The following is a 21,058-nucleotide window of genomic DNA, read 5'->3' on the forward strand; positions in this document are numbered from 1 at the left end:
CACAATGAAACGGTTCCCTTTTTTCCTTACTTTTTTCGAATCCTTGGGACTTCTTTCAAAAATCGTTTTCTGCAAGTAATACAGTAGATTCAAATATTGAAGACTTCACCTTGGAGTTCATGGTTTTCTTCCTAGTTTCCTCTCTTTGAATAGTTGCACAAACAACAGCAAGTGAAGGAAGAGTGTTTTCCATTAGAATATTGCTTTCCAGATTTTCATATTCTGGTTTAAGACTATGAAATACTGTGAAGATTTTATCCTCTTCAGCCCGTTTCAAAAGAGTCTTAGCATTTGTAGTGTGTGGACGATATATGTTTAACTCATCCCACAATTTCTTCAGATTCCCAAGGTGTTATGTAAAAGTCTTCTCACTTTGTTGCAAAGCACCGATTGCAAGTTGAAGTTCAAAAACATGGGCAGAATTATTCTGGTTTCTGTATAAATCTTCAATTGAATCCCACATCTCCTTTGCAGAATCAGAGAAAGTAAAAATTCCAGCAATAGTTGACTCCATCGAATTGAGTAAATAAGATCAAACAAGCTGATCATTGGAAACCAAATTCTCATATTCGGTATCATCAATGGCAGGACACACCTTTGCACCATTAATGAACCCTAATTTTCTCTTGCCACCCAGAGATAGCGAAAAAGCCCTAGACTAAGGTATATAGTTTGTTTCATTCAAAAGAATTGATGACAACTTCCAACCAGGATTAGAATCAGTCTCTGTTGTTACAACAGACTTTGGGTTTAGTTTTGGATCTGTCATAGTGTTTTGTGTTTATTTAGGTTGATTTAGAGAAGTGATTAAGCGCTCCGTTCTGATACCATGTAGAAAACCACAACCAATCTAATAGAGAAAACACAAGATTTATAGTGGTTCAGTGCCAATGCGACAGCCTACGTCCACGGGAGAAGAAAGGTGTTTATTTCTTGCGTAAATTAGGGTTGTGTTACAGGGATTTATATAGGCACAACATGAGTGCACACTCGTCTGTCTGATTTCTAAAAGAGTGGAGTCTTTCCTTTATAGAAACACACAAATCTATCGAACTTCTGTCACAAACCGACTAGGGCGCGCACGCCCCTTCATCATGCACAATCTAAGGGGCGCACGCGCCTTCATATCTTTCTTCTCCCATAGCATCAGATACTAACGACTTCACTACAAACTAAGGCAACTAACCCATTTTATTGACCACTAACCTAGGCAACTAAGCCAACTAACTTAGACTTATTCTTCTGAAGACATGTTCAACATTGTGTAGCAAACTTTAACACTCTCCCTTAAACTGAAAGTTGCTAACTTCAGTTTATGAAGTCCCTGCATTGTTGTTGGAGCACGCAGCTCTTTCCCTCAAACGAACAAACACCGAGTAGTGCACGAAGTTTCTCAAATGCTTCAAACTTGAGAGGTTTCATAAAGATGTCAACCACTTGATCTTCGCTTTTGCAGTATAGAAGATCAATTATACCATCCTTGACAAGGTCTCTTAAGAAATGATATCGCACATCAATGTGTTTGCTTCACCCATGATAAACTGGATTTTTGGATAACTTGATTGTTGAACTGTTGTCACAAAATATACGAGTGCTTATTCCTTGATAAAAAACCACTTCACCAAGTAAATTTCGTAACCAAATTGCTTGACAGGCACAAGCCGCTACAACAATATATTCTGGCTCCGTGGTTGACAGGGTGACAATCGGTTGCTTTTTTGATGACCAAAAGATGGCAGCCGATCCAAACATAAATGCATAACTCAAAGTACTCTTCCTATCATCTGAGTCTCCTGCATAATCGCTGTCCGTGAAACCAACTAAATCTGAATGCTCCCCTTTCCTGTATAAAATTCCAAGCTCAAGTGTACCTTTTAAGTATCGCAGTATCCTTTTTGTAGCATTAAGATGTACCGCCTTCAGGTGCTCCAGGTAACGACTAATGAGACTAACACCATGCACAATATCTGGCCTTGTAGCAGTCAAGTACATGAGACTTCCGACAATTTGCTTGTATATCAAACCATCAACTTTTTCCCCTTTAGGTTCTATGGTGAACTTTAACCCGACTTCAATTGGCGTCTGTACTGAATTACAGTCCTTCATCTTGAATCGTTCCAAGATTTCTTTGACATATTTCTTTTGGGATATGAAGATACCCGCTTCGGATTGTACCACTTCAATGCCAAGGAAGTAGTGCATTTTTCCTAGATCGGACATCTCAAATTCTGCCATCATTGACTGCTTGAAATCATTGATCATCATCTTGTCATTTCCTTTGTCGTCAAGCTTTTTCCTTCTTTCATCAAGAATGTGAGCATATGCGATGCATCCATAAATTCTCAAGTGCTCGACATTGGAAATAACCTGCTAAGAATTATCTTGTGTTCCGAGCTTGATATCACCCTTCCTCATTACAGAAATTTTAGAATCATCTCCGAATTTAACTGATTTTCAGAAAGAATCATCTAACTGCGAAAAAACAGACTTGTCTCCACACATATGATTACTGGCACCCGTGTCCAAGTACCACATATTTTGTTGTGTTTTTTTGTCGGTATTACAAACCAAAAGAAGAGATATTTCTTCTTCATTCTCCGCAAAATTCAATTCTTCATTTACTTCTGGATAAGGATTTGTTCGGCAGTCCGAATGGTAATGCCCAAACTTGTGACATCCAAAGCATTGGATGTTGGATTTATCCCATGGCCTTGGATCTTGATTACCTCTTTGGTTGTTAACACGTCCTCTACCTCTTCCCCGAAAGTTACCTCGTCCCCGTCCTCGACCGGCTTCTCTTGGTTGATCGTTGGTTGAGACTTGCAATGCTTGATCCATTGCAACATGTTGTTGGATTCTTTGTTCGTGAACCAACAACGAACTCATCAATTCGTCGATTGAGTGTGCATCAAGGTCTTTCGATTCTTCAATTGAACAAACCACATAATCGAACTTCGATATCATTGATCGAAGAACCTTCTCAATAATGGTAATATCATTCATTTTCTCACCGTAGATTCGCATCTTGTTTGCAATCGTCATAGTTCTCAAAAAATAATCAGAGATAGACTCGCTTTCCGGCAGTAAACTGCTTCAACACAACGAGAGCAATGGTAAAAAATGCACTAAGAAACAGAGGAATTTGATGTTGGGGGAGATGAAACTGAACCAAATAATGGCTGCCTACGTACCCAAGATCTATTCTCTAGGGATCAAGTTTCAACGTAGTTCCTTATGAAAAATAATGTGGTATTTATATAGGTAGAGTAGAGAGTCCTTGTAGCTCAAGTAATCTTGTTGCTTGAGTAATTGTGATAGAATATAACTCTCAACTGATAATTATCTCTTTGATAAGAAATGAATCTGGACATAAATCAATGTATATTAGTGGCAAGCCATGTGGCTAAGGTTCAGTCTTAGACATATGAGTTAATGGGCCTGTACATTGATCCATGATATTACGAATTGGGCTTTAGCCCTGTTGATTAAATGAATAAAATAGAGACCCCTACTAATGGACGTTTGCCACGTAGGTGGGGGTCGAAACACCGCCCCCTCTTTGTCATGCGAACAAAGTTCACATGGCAAAGAAGAGAAGAAAAATTCAAGGAAAACGTGGAAGAAGAAAAAAGTAAGCGGAATGATAACAATGTTTCGTGTGAACGTAAACGATAGGAAAATAGACACTCGGAAAAAAATTCGTGAATTATCGGAAACGAAATAATGTCAAATTAATGTAGACGAGACGCAATGACGCAGTTAAATAAAAGATGATCTTCATTCAAGAAAGAGGTAGCAGAGAATAATCAGGGATTGGTGCAACGCTGCCCAGTTTGTCCTCCAATTTTTTTACCACACCAGTCTGCCGGCTCTCTCGGGAAGACATGTCATACACTGAGATCCCAAGAGGAAATTGTACTCAAACTCAAGCTCTGGATAGAGACAAAACTTTGAACATCTCAGTTGCACATCAACCACAAACAAAGAAATCTTTATCATCGAAATGGAAATCTTATCCTTCTTAGTGATTACGCATTATGATGACCCGGAAAATTGTGTATGAATGGAACCAATCGGAGATTCAAATCGCGAGCACTCGAAGTTTCGGTAGGGTCGACAAATTGCGATGTGAAGGCGAGTCCATGTAATCATCAGAATAATCAAATCTTGGATATACTTGAGACTAAAGCATCAATTTTGGGTGAAGGGGATATTGGAATGTTACCTCATGTTGAAAAGGAGAGTCATCACATGCATGCAGGGTCTGTAAAGATAAAAAATAATGAGATGGGTGATAAATGTGTAGAGCACAACTTCATGGATCCAAGAGATTCACTTATGGTGGGACCTTCCCCACAAAACCGTTCTTGCAATGTGGAGTCCCTATTTGCAAAAACTTCCAAGGATCTCTTTTCAATTGGAGAATGCAGTGATTGGAATGTTGCAAATGCTGGTAGTCACTCTCAGTGATTGGAATGTTGCAAATGCTGGTAGTCACTCTCAGTATTCACAACTGCATGGTAACGCAGAGAAGGACAATGAGGGGGAAAATGAGAATAAAGGATTGGCAATTAAGTCTACCGGAATTTCTCTTTACTACGATAATTGGATAGGCAACTAAAGATTGATCGGCATAATCTAGCTCAGGATATTAAGCTCAAATTGTTGCGTTTTGATCAAAACTAAAATTGGTCTGCCGAAGAAGACGAAGAAAACGGAGACAACTGGAAAGAATATGACAGAGCGGTGCCAGAAACAGATATGTTAGTATTTTTTTTATAAGTTGTCGTAAAATTTTGGTTAAGTCTGAAAGACTGACGAAAAATTTATTCTTGTCGTCGCTGGTAGAAACAGTGGTACGACGGGAGAAAGAATATTTCCGAAAATACCGCTGAAGGAAAGTTTAAATTCCATGATCTCAATGCCTTGTAAAAATAAATAAGGTGAAGATAATTTTCAATCCGCTCAGAAAGTTCGGCTTAATGCCTTAAAAAAATAATGAAGCTGTCAAAAAATTTCACTTGGTAAATTTCTCGTAGAAAGATTGGCAGAATGCCTTCGAAAAAATAATGATGCTGACGGAAATTTTCACTCAGAAAATTTTTCGGAGAAAGATCGGCACAATGCCATAGAAAAAATAATGACGCTGATGAAAATTTTCGCTCGGAAAATTTTCCGTAGAAAGATCGGCACAATGCCTTAGAAAAAATAATGAAGCTGGAGAAAGTTTTCGCAAAAAAATGTGACGTAATGCGAATTCTCGCCGCACGGAGAAACGGCGGTATTATGAGCAAATTATATTCATAAAGAGTCGATGGAGAAAAGTTTAGCACAGAAAGACGTCAATTAATGTCGTAGAAGAATTAAAGAAGCTGACAGAAGTTTCGTTGAGAAAGAGCGGCACAATGCCTTAGAAAAAGAATGACTGCGGAAAATAGTTAACCGAAAGCGCTAAGCGAAGCGAATGCATATTTCGATAGCGGAAAATAGTTAACCGAAAGCGGAAAATAAAATAACTGGATTGTAAAGGAAAGAATGATAGAGAATGTCGGGGTGACTATTCGAAAACCAATGGCTAAAGAAAAAGTGTCGTTCACCGTGGATGAACTCGAAAAATACTTTAAGCGGTGCCAATGATTATTGACAGCATGAAACAGGTATGTTAGTATTTTTTTATAAGTTGTCGTAAAATTTTGGTTAAGTCTGAAAGACTGACGAAAAAATTTGTATTTTTGTCGCAGGTTGAAATGGCGGAATTACGAGCAAAATATAGTTACAAAGAGTCGACGGAGAAAAGTTTCGCGCAGAAAGATGTCAAGTAATGTCGTAGAAGAAATTAAATAATGAAGCTGTCGGAAAGTTTAACTTGGAAAGTTGTACTCAGAAAGATCGGCACAAGGCCTTAGAAAAAATAAGGAAGATGAAGAAAGGTTTTGCTTAGGGTGATCGTGCCGCAATGTCATAGAAGAAATAAAGAAGTCGGAGAAAATTTTCGCTCAGAAAAATTGATGAAAAATGTCTCTCAGAAATATCAGCCCAATGCTTTAGAAGCCGACGGAAAGTTTCGTTGAGAAAGAGCGGCGCAATGCCTTAGAAAAAATAATGAATGCGGAAGATAATTAACCGAAAGTGCTAAAAGCGAAGCGCAGATTCGAAGAAGAAAAAATGAAGATTTAATTGAGCGAATCGTGTAAGATAATTGATAGAGACAATTGATTAGGTAATTGTGTGAATGTAATACCATAGAGCTAAAACTTCTTTTGATGAAAAATAAATAAAAATAAAGTATGCGTTTGCTATTGAATGTTGTTGTTGTGATAGATAACATACCTGTGGAAAACTGACAATGTTGTTGATTTATATAGTTGAAATGAAATAGAACGAGATGCCCCCACGTAGAGAAAAACGCCCCCAATGCATACTTAACTTTGCAAAATTAGGCTAAGCGAGCATAAAAGCGTTCAAACTTAGGCTGACAAAGCTAAACGTGGTAACCTCGTCAGATTTTGTCGGAACAATATTAATGAACTAAGCGAGCGTAAAAGCGTTCAAACTTAGACTGGCGAAGGTAAAAGTAGTAGCTTCGTCAGATTTTGTCGTAGCGATAGTAATGATTAAAAGCGTTCAAACTTAGACTGGTGAAGTTAAAAGTAGTAACTTCGTCAGATTTTGTCGTAGCGATAGTAATGATTAAGCGAGCGTAAAAAACGTTCAAACGTAAACTGACGAAGCTAAATGTGGTAACTTCATCAGATTTTTTCGTAATGATAGTAATGAACTAAGCGAGCGTAAAAAACGTTCAAACGTAAACTGACGAAGCTAAATGTGGTAACTTCGTCAGATTTTTTCGTAATGATAGTAATGAACTAAGTGAGCGTAAAACGTTTAAACTTAAACTGACGAAAAGATGACTGCAAAAGTGATGTGTCTTGACCCTTCGCTTCTAACGGCGGCGGAGAGATAAGCCAATGAATCTGCATGACGCATGTCATTTCGGGGTCTTTGAGTGATAGAGATGCTATCAAATTGTCGAGCAAGACTATGTATCAAACTAAGATAAGCCGCCATACGCCATCTCTTTGCTTCAAAAGACCCACCAAACTGATTGGCAACAAGGCGAGAATCCGTGTATAACTGGAGCTTTCGCGCCCCCAGTGTCAAAGCTGTTCTCAAGGCACAAATGGCAGCCTCATACTCGGCTTCGTTATTTGAAGCGGCGAAACTAAGTCGCACAGATTTCCCAATCTTTTCTCCGCCGGGTTTAACAAAAAAATGCATCCAATTCCAAACCCGTTACTATATGGAGCCATCTCAATAAACAATCCATAAGTCAATGGGATTAGGAATTGCGTTTTCATGTTGGTCTTCGTCGCCCCCAGTTATTGGCCGCAGAATGTCTTCCATAGATTCTTCTTGGCGCAAGAAATCATCAATAGGAGAATCATTAATCGGAAAATCAACTATCAAAGAAGCCAGAGCATGTCCTTTTTCAGTAGTATGATTGTCAAAGACAATGCTATATGCACTAAGATAATTTTCCCATTCGGCTAATCAACTTGATTCCTGTGCATCACGAAAGATCTTGCGTAAGGGATTTTCAGTATAATTATGACCAACCTCCCCTGAAAGTATGGTTTCAATCGGCGAGCGACACGAACAAATGCAAGTGCAATTTATTCCATCTTTGAATAACGAGACTCAGCTCCGGTTAAAGTCTTACTGATAAAAAAGACGGGTCTACCATCATCAATGAAAAGAACAGCACTAATAGCTTGAGTTGTAGCTGCCAGGTATATGCCACTAGGTTGACCCGTTGAAGGACTTGTCAATATAGGAGGACTGACCAAGTATTTCTCGATCTAGTTGTTGCAATGCCATCTCACAATCAACGTTCCAAGTTGTCGCCCCGTTTAAAGTCTGGAAGAAGGGATGACAACGATCGGAATATTTAGAAATAAATCTATGAAGAGCAACAAGCCGACCAGTAAGTCGTTAAATTTCCTTCTTCTTCTTTTTTTTTGTGATGGCATATCAATAACGGTGCGTATCTGATCAGGATTAGCCTCAATACCTCTACGAGTCATGAGGAATCCCATAAATTTTCCAGAAGAGAGGCCAAAAGAATATTTGGCCGGATTGAGTTTCATGTTATACTTATTAAGCCTATCAAAAACAAGTTGAAGAACAGAAAGATGATCACCAGTATGTTTCGATTTAACGACTATATCATCAATATAAGCCTTCATTATTTTTTTTCCCAAACGATCGGAAAAATTGTATTGACAAGCTTTTGGTAGGTTGCACCGACATTTTTCGCACCAAAAAGGCATAATAGTGTAGCAAAAATGCCTTGATCGGTGATGAAGGCGGTGAACTCTTGGTCATCCACATTCAAAGATATCCGTAGTACCCTCAAGAAGCATCCATGAAAGATAGGCGTTGGAAGCCCGGTGGCGCTTCACCGGTTCGGAAATTCGTGGGTAACGGTACGGATGAATCGGACAAGCTCCGTTAAGGTTCAGATGACCTTTATGATGAGTGGGAAGTTACATCAAAGGGACTTCGTGCTAAGTGGGGTGAAATCCATTTTATCCAGAAGATTTAAACAGACAGACGCCCCCGATCGAGCTTATGTGGAAAATGACACATGCCATTACCTCTTACAAGAGTTAGAGATTTTAAGCGGTACACACGTTCGGGTCCGACTGGAGATTGTCTTTTTCTTTGCGTGTAACCAACCTATCTAGGTCGGTAGTTTCTCTGGGATTGTGGTCTTCCCTCTAGTTGCTTTTGTAACACCTTCCTTCCCTGTCTGGTCGGACCTATCTAGGATGGCGATTTTCCTCAAATTTGCGAGGTCGGCTTTCCCTGTCAGGTCGGTCCAGTCTGGGATGAAGGTTTTCTTTATACTTTCTTCCGCGACGCCTTCTTTCCCTGCCTGGTCGGACCTATCTAGGATGGCTATTTTCCTCAAATTTGCGAGGTCGGCCTTCCCTGTTAGGTCGGTCCAGTCTGGGATGAAGGTTTTCCTTATACTTTCTTCCGTGACGCCTTCTTTCGGAGGCATTTGTACCACCGTTTGCGGTAGCGGCGGCGGCGGTCTTCGCCTTCCCTAACATAGTAAAATGTATATAACTTTTGTCACGTTGTTGCTTGATGTTCAAAAGTGAGTCGACATCCTTTGGCGTCTTGCAATTGTGGCGAAAACGATTAACAAACTGATTTTCTAGTTCATTGAATTGGTGAATTAATCTTGAAGGCAACTCACTAAACCAGCGTAATCTTTCTCCCTTTAGAGTTGATGGAAAGAGCTTACATATGAGCGGATCATCTCCACCCCATAACACCAACTTATTTTTGAACGATAGAACATGCAAGCCAGGATCTCCTTCCGACTCATCATAAAGTTCAAAATCAGGTTGTTTGAAGTCGGGATGGTGGTAAGCTTCTTGAATGTCGAGCGAAAACTTATCAAGTATGCCATCATTGACTGTCAAGTTTTTCATTCTTACATCCCTTGACTCTCTATCGTTAAGTTCTTTTGCAATCAACTCTTTCAACCGTTGTTCTTACATTAGAGTTAAAGTATTGGCTCGAATAACCGACGCCCCGGTCGTGCACATATGGGAGAAGGATACCTTCCATTATCTCTTATTGGAGTTAGAGATCTTTGGCGGTACGCGACGATCAGTCCACCGGTGATTGTCTTTGTCTATCCTCAGTAACCGGCTGTCTAGGCGGTAGTCACCCTTGGCCGGGTAGTTGGTATAATTATACCGCTTCCCATGTTTGGTTGCTTTTGTCCGGGATGCCCGCCTTCCCAGTCATGTCGAACATATCTCGGACGGCAGTCTTCCCTGGAATTGCTTCTCAGAGGTAAATCTTCCCTTTGAGATCGGACATGTCTAGGGTAGTAGTTATCCCTGCCAATCCGATTCTCCCCATAAGTACGGGTAATAGGGTCATTACTTTTAGAGCACGCACTGGTTGATTGTGCTTGAGAAATAACACATTGTTAAGGACGATGAAGTGGATCATCAAGACGGTCCCATACACTGGAATGGCCTGCGTCCCTTCGTGGTCGCCTTGATGTTGTTGAATTTGCAGCATCGTCCACCGGCCTTTGCCTCTTTGCCAACTTCCTTCTCAAGTTCCTATTTAAATTTTTGACTCGTCGTAACTCACGCTAAACCGTATTAGGGGTGAATTGGCTGTTACTATCACCTTTTCCGTTAGTTGGTGTGAGAGTAGTGTCCACGTCCATATCTATGTCAACTGAAGGATCGACATAGACGGTGGCGGACCGCAGGAGGATTACCGATGACTTGTCGATTTTCTTGTTGCAAAAGGTTGTTAGGGTTTGTGCCGGGCGGTTTGTATGGCCTTTTGCAATGGCGAGGCGGTGGCGGTTCTTGTTCTGATCGGATGTTGAGAATTGATCCTACCACTAGGATCAACTTGATTGTTCAATGGTTCTTGCATTGGCGATTTGAATTCGAGGGTTGCAGTATTATTAGCGGGAGGAATATGTCGACTATTTGGTCCGCTTCTTGTGCTTACCATCTTGATTGTTTCACGCGGATAATGAATTCTAAATTCCCCACAGACGGCGCCAATTATGTTTCGGCAAAAACTGCTTCAACACAACGAGCAATGGTAAAAATGCACTAAGAAACAGAGGAATTTGATGTTGGGGAGATGAAACCGAACCAAATAATGGCTGCCTACGCACCCCAAGATCTATTCTCTAGGGATCAAGTTTCAACGTAGTTTCTTATGAAAAATAATGTGGTATTTATATAGGTAGAGTAGAGAGTCCTTGTAGCTCAAGTAATCTTGTTGCTTGAGTAATTGTGATAGAATATAACTCTCAACTGATAATTATCTCTTTGATAAGAAATGAATCTGGACATAAATCAATATACATTAGTGGCAAGCCATGTGGCTAAGGTTCAGTCTTAGACATATGAGTTAATGGGTCTGTACATTGATCCATGATATTACGAATTGGGCTTTAGCCCTGTTGATTAAATGAATAAAATAGAGACCCCTACTAATGGACGTTTGCCACGTAGGTGGGGGTCGAAACAGACTCTACTTCTTGCATTCTTAGAGTTTCGAATTCTCCGCGAAGTGCTTGAAGTTGTGCACGCTTCACCTTTGTGGTTCCATGGTACTTTCTTTTCATTGCTTCCCAAATGTCTTTGGATGTATCCTTGCATAGGATTGTCTCCAAAATTGCTCGATCAATCGCCTGGAAAAAAATAGTTCTTTGTCTTCAAATCCTTCAACCTCCTTTCCTCTAGCTTAGTTTTTTGAGTGTTCGTTAGTGTTGTTTTAGTTGCTGGTTCTCCAATCCCTGTTTCAATAAGACTCCAAATTAAAACTCCTTGGATCTTAGGAAATTTTCCATGAGCATACTCCAATGGTCGTAGTGACCATCGAAACGAGGAATTAATGGTTGCATAAATTTTGACTCTACCATTGAAAGGAATAACCTCACTCCGATACCAAATGTGAAGAAAAGCTAAAAGATTGTTGAACACTTAGAGTCTTATTAACTTCCACTACCTTTAAATAAACTTAACTATGCCAACTATATAGGCATCAGATACTAATGACTTCACTACAAACTAGGGCAACTAACCCATTTTATTGACCACTAACCTAGGCAACTAAGCCAACTAACTTAGACTTATTCTTCTGAAGACACGTTCAACATTGTGCAGCAAACTTTAATAGGAACACATAGCAATTAAGCACTTTCCAGGCCAATTTTAAATACAAGCATGGCCATGTGCAAGGTATTCTTTCTAATATGGTTTGGCCCGCATGCATACAGGTGAAGGAGACTCATGTTAACTTCCTTACGAACCCTAGAGAAGGTAGATCGACACTTCGACCAACAAATATCTTGATCGATAATTGGTCTGAAGGTTATAAGCATGCAACTGGAGTTTCTTTGATGGTTGGGTTTGGTAACGGTACATTGCCTTTGAGGTAGGACAGGCACTATCCAGTCATTAATGCAATAGTGGCAGCAAAGGTGTATGTAGCAACATGAGAGTACATGTGAGGCTACCCAGCACAACTTTACACAATTTTCTTTTGATACTTTTGCGATTTTAACACCAGAAGCAGGTTGAGCTCCTCGCGAGGTTGTAAAAAGTAATAGACAACAGACAACAATGTGACAGCACTTTGGTCTACAATGTATGTTTTCACAATCACTATGGAGGGAAATTGACAATTTTCACCGTTTTTTGGGAAAAACCCTTTGCCCAATGCAAGGGTGACAAAGTCGGTCAGTTGTAACTAGTGACGAGAGTAGCAGTTGCTACCGAGAAAGTAGTTAAGTTGTGAACTTCGGACGGAATGTTTTATTTCGTCTCATAAGTTTTTTTTTTTTTTTTTTTTTTTTTTTTTTTTTTTCGGTTTTTTTTCCAGAATATTCCGTCTCGCTTGTTTTTTTTTTTTAATTTTTTTAGTATTTTTTTTTAACTTCAAACAAGATGTTTCATTTCGTCCGGCACATTTTTTTTTTATTTTTACATTCAAACGGAATCAAATATTTCGTCTGAGATTCAAACTCACCTTTGCATTTGACAGCCTCACCTTGCTTTTCACCAAAACAGTAGGAAACAAGAGAAATTGAGCCTACGTGGAGGTGAAAAACTCTCGCTTGTATTGGGAATGCTCTTAGGAGGCCAATTTGCTTTTTAGAAAGGGGATGACTATGACACATTGCCCAATAAAGCAAAAAGTTACGAAGTCAATTTTGATTGGTTGGATTGAATGACGTGACGATAACCAAAACCCATTATCATATAAAATGTAGGGAATAAAACAAAAAGAAAAATAAGAAAAGAGAAAACGGAGACTAGATAGAAACAGGAAACTAAACAGAACAACTTTTTTTTATTTTATTTTTTCTCTATGGGCGGTGATCGACGATATCAATAATTTCTGACCAATTCCCTCTCTTCCATTCTCTCTATTCAAAATCTCTCTTTAACATACCTTCTTTGATTTAATTGGGTGTTTTTCTGTAAAAATTGGAATTTTGTTTCTCAAATAGATTTTTTAGAATATGATATTCATCAATTCCAACTAATCAAATTCAAAGAACTTGAAGTAGTTAACGTTGGTTGGTAAAGTTTCAAGAAGAATGAGTGGAAGAATAACAAGGAATTCCCTACTGATTATGCATCAAATTTTGAATAGTTTAATTTAAATAGTGAGATTCTAGACAGATTTGAGACAGATTTGATGATGAACTTGGGTGCTCGTCTGTGGAAATGTTATATAATGCTTGAAATCAGATTATTTGAATTTAAATCTTGTTTGACATTATTTAATAGAAAGTCGCACAATAAATGAGATATAGTTGAAGGATTGTGGATGATGAGAGGTTACCTCACAAAGTTGACAATGGAGAAACCGTATATAACAGATTGATAGTGACATTTTTTATTCTATTTTCTTTTGATAATTGATTCGTAGTGACATGAGACAAGAGATTTTATTTGTGGAAGCTTCCCAAAGGAAAATCTCATTTTTTGGATTAAACTCAATTACACCTGTAATTGGGCGGGAATCATTTCTTTTAACAGATAATTATTTATTTTACATTGAGTAACTCTCAAAGTCTCAACGACAAAAAGAAGAAAATATCACTCTCAAGCATTTTTTTTATAATCACTCGCACTGGGTAGATTTTAGGACAAGTATACTCCTGACCCGAAATTAAAAATGACGGGGGTGATAAAAAGTCAAATTTATTCTTGAAGCGAAATAAAAAAACAACCCGATCCAACCAAAACGACCCCGCGTATGTAGTATGACCAATCATTGTTTATATCTCAATATGAGCTATATGATTAATGAAAACACTTATTGGAATATGAATAGTGATCGTTCAAACCTAAAAGTCAAATTTATTCATGAAGCGAAATAAAAAAACAACCCGACACAACCAAAACGACCCGGCGGTGTATGTAGTATGACCAATCATTGTTTATACCTCAATATGAGCTATATGATTAATGAAAACACTTATTGGAGTATGAATAATCATTGTTCATACCTATTTGAGGTATGAACTATCACTATTCATACCTCGACATAATGTATGATCAATAAGAACATTTATTGGAATATGAACAATCATTGTTCTTACCTATTTGATATATGAATAATCATTGTTCATATCTCAACCTAATATATAATCAGTAAGAACACCTATTGGAATATATTTAAACATATTTGGAGTAGGAACAACTACTGTTCAAACCTCAACATAATGTTCACTTATTTGGGGTATGAATAGACATTCTGTTCATACATGAGGAGGTATGAACTAACATTGATCGCCACCTCAACATAATGTATGATCAATATGAAAACACCTATTAGAATATAAACAATCACCTATTTAGGATATAAACAATCACTGTTCATACCTCAACATAATGTATAATCAATGAGAACACCTATTAGAGTATGAACAATCATTGTTCTTACCTATTTGGGGTATGAACAATCACTATTCATACCTCAACATAATGTATGGTCAATAAGAATACCTATTGGAATATGTTCAAACATATTTGGGGTATGAACAACTATTGTTCATACTTCAACATAATGTATAAGGTATATTAACTTATTTGGGGTATGAACAAACACTGTTCATACATAACGAGGTATGCCAAAACGACAGGAAAGGGTCAAATCAGAAGATATTAATTCAAATCCGGACTATTTGTTCTTTAAGTTTATTTTCACCAGAAAATTGAGTTTGTGGGTAAATTAAAAAAAAAAAGTCATGAGAATGATTTTGGCCTTCTTATTTTTATTTTTAGTATAAGATTTTGGGTCAGATTACTGCCCATCGAGTGGTAAACCTACTTCCTACTAAATCCACTAAATAATTAGATAAATGTAGGAATAAATCTCACACATAAAAAACATATACACTAAAAAAGCTAGAAATAATTCTTCCAAATATGGGTAGAGCCGGATCGAGTGGTAAACCTAAAAAACTAAATCCACAAATATACACACAAAAAAACATATACACTAAAAAAGCTAGAAATAATTCTTCCAAATATGGGTAGGTAGAGCCGGGTGATGATACCAGAGGTACCGCCAGCATCAAAGAGTTACTGGTCTCATTTAAAACCGGCTTTGCCAATAAAAAAAAAATTGTTAGCGAGTCACAGACGGACAAGAATTATATTCGATCATTATTGACACTTAACAGGGTTGTTGACACTCAACATTATTCTCATTGCTACCAATTCAACTCTGCGATCAGTTGTTTAGACGTGTGAGTGTGAAGGATTGTAGACGGTTATTTACACAAATTTAATATGTGTTCTCTTAGCGAAAGTATAATGCATACTAATTTTTATATTCTTGTACCAAACTTGTTGATTAAGTAACATCACCGGCATGGGAAATTAATGGAGTGAGACTGCTCAATTGTTCCCCCGTTGAATCCCGCATTCTCTTTATATAGCAATAGTAGAATGTAGAATAACTGTCACCCATTCATCTGTACTTCAGCTCATCTATCCTAATTGCTTCTTGTTATTAGCACTCTAATTTAGACAGAAAAAATAAATGGTGAGCATTGATGAAATCCGTAGGTCGCAAAGAGCTGATGGTACAGCAACTGTGATGGCTATTGGAACAGCTAACCCACCAAATTGTTTTGATCAAAGCACTTACCCTGATTACTACTTTAGGGTGACTAAGAGTGAACAGAACACTCGACTGAAAGATAAATTCAAGCGCTTATGTAAGACCCGTTCCCCATTTATTTTCATCTTTGTTGAGCTAATGTTACTTGTGAACAAAGTAACTACATTCCAACAAATTTGTACTGTTGTTACTATACATTTAAGTATCTGAGTTAACGAAAGTAACTAATAGATCGCGTACTGATCATTCTTGTTATTGTGTGAAATGCAGGTGAAAAAACAACTATCAAAAAGCGTTATATGCACGTCACTGAAGATATTCTCAAAGAGAACCCGAGTATGTGTACATATAACGCGCCCTCATTGAATGCTAGGCAAGATATATTTATCTCAGAGATACCAAAACTAGGTAAAGAAGCTGCAACAAAGGCGATCAAGGAATGGGGACAGCCAAAGTCCAAGATCACACACCTAATCTTTTGTACAACTGTCGGGGCTGACATGCCTGGGGCTGACTACCAGCTCACAGAACTACTTGGCCTCTCATCATCCATCAAACGAATAATGATGTACCAACAAGGCTGTTTTGCGGGAGGCACAGCGCTACGAGTTGCAAAAGACCTCGCAGAGAACAATAAAGGTGCACGTGTGTTAGTTGTTTGCTGCGAGATGCAATCCTTTACCTTTTCCACTCCAAGTGATACAGATTTTGAAGCTCTTATACGATCAGCAATCTTTGGTGATGGTGCGGCCGCAGTTATAATTGGAGCGGACCCTGTTATTGGAGCTGAAAATCCCCTGTTTGAGGTGGTGTCAGCTTCCCAAACCATTGTCCCAGGTAGCAATGGAGCTGTTGCTGGACACTTGAGAGAGGAGGGTCTAACTGTTCATCTTAGACGGGATCTGCCAATGCTCGTCTCAAATAATATTGAAAAGAGCCTTGAAGAAGCATTTCATCCTCTAGGCATTTCCGACTGGAACTCATTGTTCTGGATTGCCCACCCTGGTGGACCAGCAATACTAGATCAGGTAGAGGAAAAATTAAACCTCGAACCTGAAAAATTAGGTGTGACCCGGCAAGTATTGAGCGAGTATGGGAACATGTCGAGTGCGTCTGTACTATTCATACTAGACCAAATGAGGAAGAAATCAGTTCAAGAGGAACTCAAGACTACAGGTGGGGGGCTAGAGTGGGGTGTGCTCTTTGGTTTTGGTGCAGGCCTCACAGTTGAGACTGTGGTGCTTCATAGCGTTCTTATATGAGATATATTTGCTGATTGCTTCAAATGTATCATATAGGAAGCACGGTTTCGAAACATTTGGGGAGGTCAGCATCACAGCATGGTTATCTCACTAATAAGAAGCTTGTTCGGACTTCAGACCTCCAAGTTTGCGGGTGTAAAATCGTGAGTATTTTCCATGTAATAAATGATATCGACCGCAAAAATGGGTTCCTAAATCTAATCTCAAATTGAGTAGTAAGATACTCCAACTTAAATTTATTTATTTTTATAGAAACCTATATAGGGAAACAAACAATCGTAGAACAAGATTAGTTTGTGGGTTGTAGACAATGAGATTTTGAAAAGGTTTTGAACAAACAAACCTTGGACTAGCGCCTAGAGAGTTTGCTTGAGATAATCATAATTCAGTAGTTTGTTTTAACTGGACAGGTGGGTTGTGTAAACGTGAACCTGGGTGCATTTAGCTTAATTACTATCAAACCTTTATAAAGAAACTAATGCAATTAATTCTATATTGCAGTATTTAATTTTTCTTTTAGATTTAGAAAAGTTGTGCCCATTAATAGATCCGCGCCCAAGTCACCCCATACACCACCAATGCCGGTTCTTGCTTCGACGACGGTGGGATTTAGACCTATGTCCAACACATTTTTGCAGGCTCCTGTGATCCCCACACGCTTCTCCATTAAAACATTAAGAGATCACTGATCACACACAACACAAACACACTTCAACAAATACTAAAGCCTCCGCTAAGGCTTGTGCCCTTTCGACCTAAATTATTCAGCACTTAAAATGGAGAATTAAATTCGGAAAAGGTAAGTTGAAATGTGCTTTGTGTCATACAACAGTAGTTATTGACGGATTTCCATATATAAGTTGTCCATAACTCCATAAGTGATCCCTTTTAAGGACTTAATACTGAGAGACATCTTTAATCCCGTCAACCTTGGATCAACCCATTAATTAAAGACTAAATATGCCTCCTGTTTTCCAATTTTAGTTGTTATATAAGTTGTCCATAAGTGGTCCCTTAATTATTTGATCTTACAATTCCTTTTCCTTTACTTATTTCTTCAATCTTTCCTCCAACACGTTTTGTTGCGATTTACTTCAGGATCCAAGTGGTTTCCAAAATGTCACACGGAATAATATTTTTAAGATCCAAGTGATGGTAGACCAAATCAGACAAATCTATGAAACCAATATGCGATTCAATTCCATGTTTCTTTTATTACAGCACAAGGGGGGAAACAAACGAAATTAAGAGGATCAACTGAAAACAATAACATCATCTATATGGCTCACTGAGGATTGAGATTTACGTAATCCATTGGTCCATATGGCTCAAAAAGGTCTGCGAAAAATCCCTTCTTACGTCTCGGGTTGCATTTCATGTCCTTGCACAACATATCATTGTACCATATGTGTGATATGCTTATGCTAGACCTCTGATAGCACTCCTCGCCCTGGTACTGCTTCATGAATTTTTCCCACCTCAGCACATCCTTTTCCATTTCTGTTATTCTAGGCAATTTAAAAGTACCCTTGAGAAGATGTGCCAGCCATCTACACCTCATCTCAGATGTAAATAGATTTGCTATACTCTCCGAGTATCCAATAATCGCTAATTGTGGAATTCGAGGATGTATGCATTCTCTGCATTAATTAAGATGTATAGTTAGTAATTATTTTGCACTAATCTATGTTACCTAGGGCTGAATGCTACATTTTGATGACTTCAACTTAGAGACATAATACCTGTAGAGTGGGATTCTTGTCCTTGATGATCCTATTATGTATTTCTGAAATGTCGATGATGCAAAAATGTTGTGCAGCTTCTGGTCACCCCTGTACCCAGTGGCGAGGATCACTATATCTGTTTCTAAGGGAGCGGTCTTGCCGGCAATCATCAACCCATCTTTGGAGAAGCATAATGTAGTCGACTTGTTCAAAACAATGCTTCCTTCTTCAACTCTATCAAAGAATTTATCGGGTGTAATTGCAAGTGTACAACAAGCAAAATCTTTGTTGAAACTATGTTCAGGAGTCATGCTGTACTTCTTCAGACGAAGCTTTGATTTGAGATAACTTTCAACAAATTTTGATCTCAGCCATCTCTGTACGTAAATAATCCCACCATTTAATCATGGTTAGTCCACGTCATAAATTTATAAGAGTAGTAGCATTCACATATCTAAAGTTAAAACTCTAGATACCATTAACAAAAGGCGATAGAAGTGTTAATAAAATATATGAACAACGAAGAACAATTAGATGTTTCCTCTTCGTGATAATTACATGACTACATTACCGTTGATATAATTACTTTATGGATGGTGGTTTTCAAATGGAAAGGATGTATTCATGACGAGTAACACATTTTCATTTGTTTTGGGGTCAACATATCCTATTAACTATCCATCACCGTCATATATTGTTACCAGAGGTGAGAGTACTGTAGCCAAGAGGCTGAGCACAAGTCCTTCACCAGGTTTGTGGATCATGAACTCCGCAAAACGATTGAAATATAGCGAAGCGAGAGGCACCCCCCATGGTAAGTAATCCGGAAAACTCCAGTGTGCTTTCTTGTATATCACTGTACAAGGATGCTCTACCCCTGCAAACATGAGAATGTAAACAATTTATCATAAATGATCAGTCACAACACAAGTAGAGTCTACAATTCATCAGAACGTAAACAATTCATCACAATATCATGTTAATAAACTTCTTCTAGACAAGTGCGTCTGTACATGTATACTTCTAACTGATCATGGATCAAATGATAATTATGTGAAGGGTGAGATCAGATTTGATTTTGGCATCTGGTCTCACCATTGGCCATAGCACACTCGGTTGCAATGTCCAATCCTGATTTCTGTAATCCGACGACTGTAACCCTCTTTCCTTTAATGAATTCAGCAGCACTAGCATCATCCATGGCGGAGTAATCCATAGCATGTATCACCTTACCACCAAAGACTTCAGGGCCTTTGTTTGGTGGGAATTCAGGAATATTTGGAACATCACTGAACTTTCCAATGCAAAGGATCACAAATTCAATTTGATAATCCTGTTTAAATGAAAGCATATATAATATCAGAATCTATGCAAAGCACAGCAGGATTTCTCAGTTGCAAAATGCAAGTCAATTTTACAACAGTTGGCAATTCAAATACTAATTGCTATACATGTAAACAGAGTTCAGCATGGTTACCTTAGTCGATTGCAAGTCGAGGTCCTCCACCGTAACATTCCATTTCCCTTTAGGACTAAAGGGCTCACCAGTGCCACTCCAAAGATCCCATGAAACCATCTCTTCATCAAATACGCCCTCATAGTCGATACTGATGACTTTGGAATTGAATTTGATGTATTTCCGTAAGTCAAAATGACTAGCGTACGATTCAATATACTCCTTGACTTGCTTATGATCTGGTAAATCTTCTAATACTGAACTAGGCCATGGAAAGTCTGAAAACTGGTAAAAAAGTTTATGAGTCTGAAGCCTAGTGGTCTTTACAGTCTGATGATCCCATACCCCACCAATCCCGTTTGTCGCTTCGAATACAATTGGATTAAAACCCATCTCCAATACATATTTACAGGCAAGAAGGCCACTGATTCCAGCTCCGATGATCCCAACACTCTTCTCCATTGAACAATAAGAGATCAGACCGCCAAATACTAGTAAAATCCAACAAACTTAGACGTCTTGCTAAGACTTATTATAAAGTAGATAGTCAATAAATTCAAATACTGATATCATCAAATATGGACTTTAGATTATGGTACAGAGGACATCAAAGAGATCCGGGCGTGAAGACCTTGAGTGTCTTTTCTTTTTATAAACTGTTCATTTATTATTAGTAGCTGTTATGGACGAAGCGACGGATTCCCCTAACTTTTAGACATCGGCATGTGGCTTTCTCAGTATGGTCAAGTTTGAAAATTGATAAAGATATATAACTTTGAATGAATCGTCGATATCTTTGATGAGGTACAAAATCTTCCTTAATTAATTTCAATTTTCTAACAAATCGCAGTTCACAACTATTCGCTTAACCAAAAAAGAGTATTATTCGCTGGCCGCACGTTTAGTTT

At 38.4% G+C, this 21,058-nt stretch overlaps 2 protein-coding genes, 1 long non-coding RNA gene and 2 pseudogenes across 4 annotated transcripts in view; 2 read left to right on the forward strand and 3 right to left on the reverse strand.

Annotated features, from left to right (window-relative positions):
* LOC147503091 (putative flavin-containing monooxygenase 1) overlaps positions 1-17,637 on the reverse strand; it is a 57,901-nt pseudogene extending 40,264 nt beyond the window's left edge. The window contains exon 1 of the transcript XR_015221902.1: positions 17,540-17,637. The product of XR_015221902.1 is annotated as a putative flavin-containing monooxygenase 1 (transcript). The remainder of the gene's footprint in view (positions 1-17,539) is intronic.
* On the reverse strand, positions 2,455-11,485 carry LOC147503095 (uncharacterized; annotated as a pseudogene).
* Positions 4,977-6,016, forward strand: LOC147503096 (uncharacterized). The gene is made up of 2 exons (XR_015220113.1): positions 4,977-5,657; positions 5,742-6,016. It is a non-coding gene; the product is annotated as an uncharacterized LOC147503096 (long non-coding RNA).
* Positions 15,513-17,210, forward strand: LOC147503097 (chalcone synthase-like). Its single transcript, XM_086607917.1, has 2 exons — positions 15,513-15,805; positions 15,979-17,210. Exons 1-2 carry the CDS (start codon positions 15,628-15,630, stop codon positions 16,968-16,970), a joined length of 1,170 nt encoding a protein of 389 aa, XP_086464043.1. The 5' UTR covers positions 15,513-15,627; the 3' UTR covers positions 16,971-17,210.
* Positions 17,638-18,144: 507 nt separating the features above from the next.
* On the reverse strand, positions 18,145-20,937 carry LOC147503098 (putative flavin-containing monooxygenase 1). The gene is made up of 5 exons (XM_086607921.1): positions 20,172-20,937; positions 19,790-20,027; positions 19,396-19,571; positions 18,713-19,071; positions 18,145-18,610 (listed from the first exon to the last, which is right to left on the reverse strand). Exons 1-5 carry the CDS (start codon positions 20,610-20,612, stop codon positions 18,256-18,258), a joined length of 1,569 nt encoding a protein of 522 aa, XP_086464047.1. The 5' UTR covers positions 20,613-20,937; the 3' UTR covers positions 18,145-18,255.
* Between the last annotated feature and the right edge of the window lie 121 nt (positions 20,938-21,058).

This window comes from Coptis chinensis, chromosome 4 (assembly GCF_015680905.1).
Source record: "Coptis chinensis isolate HL-2020 chromosome 4, ASM1568090v1, whole genome shotgun sequence".
Taxonomy (NCBI): domain Eukaryota; kingdom Viridiplantae; phylum Streptophyta; class Magnoliopsida; order Ranunculales; family Ranunculaceae; genus Coptis; species Coptis chinensis.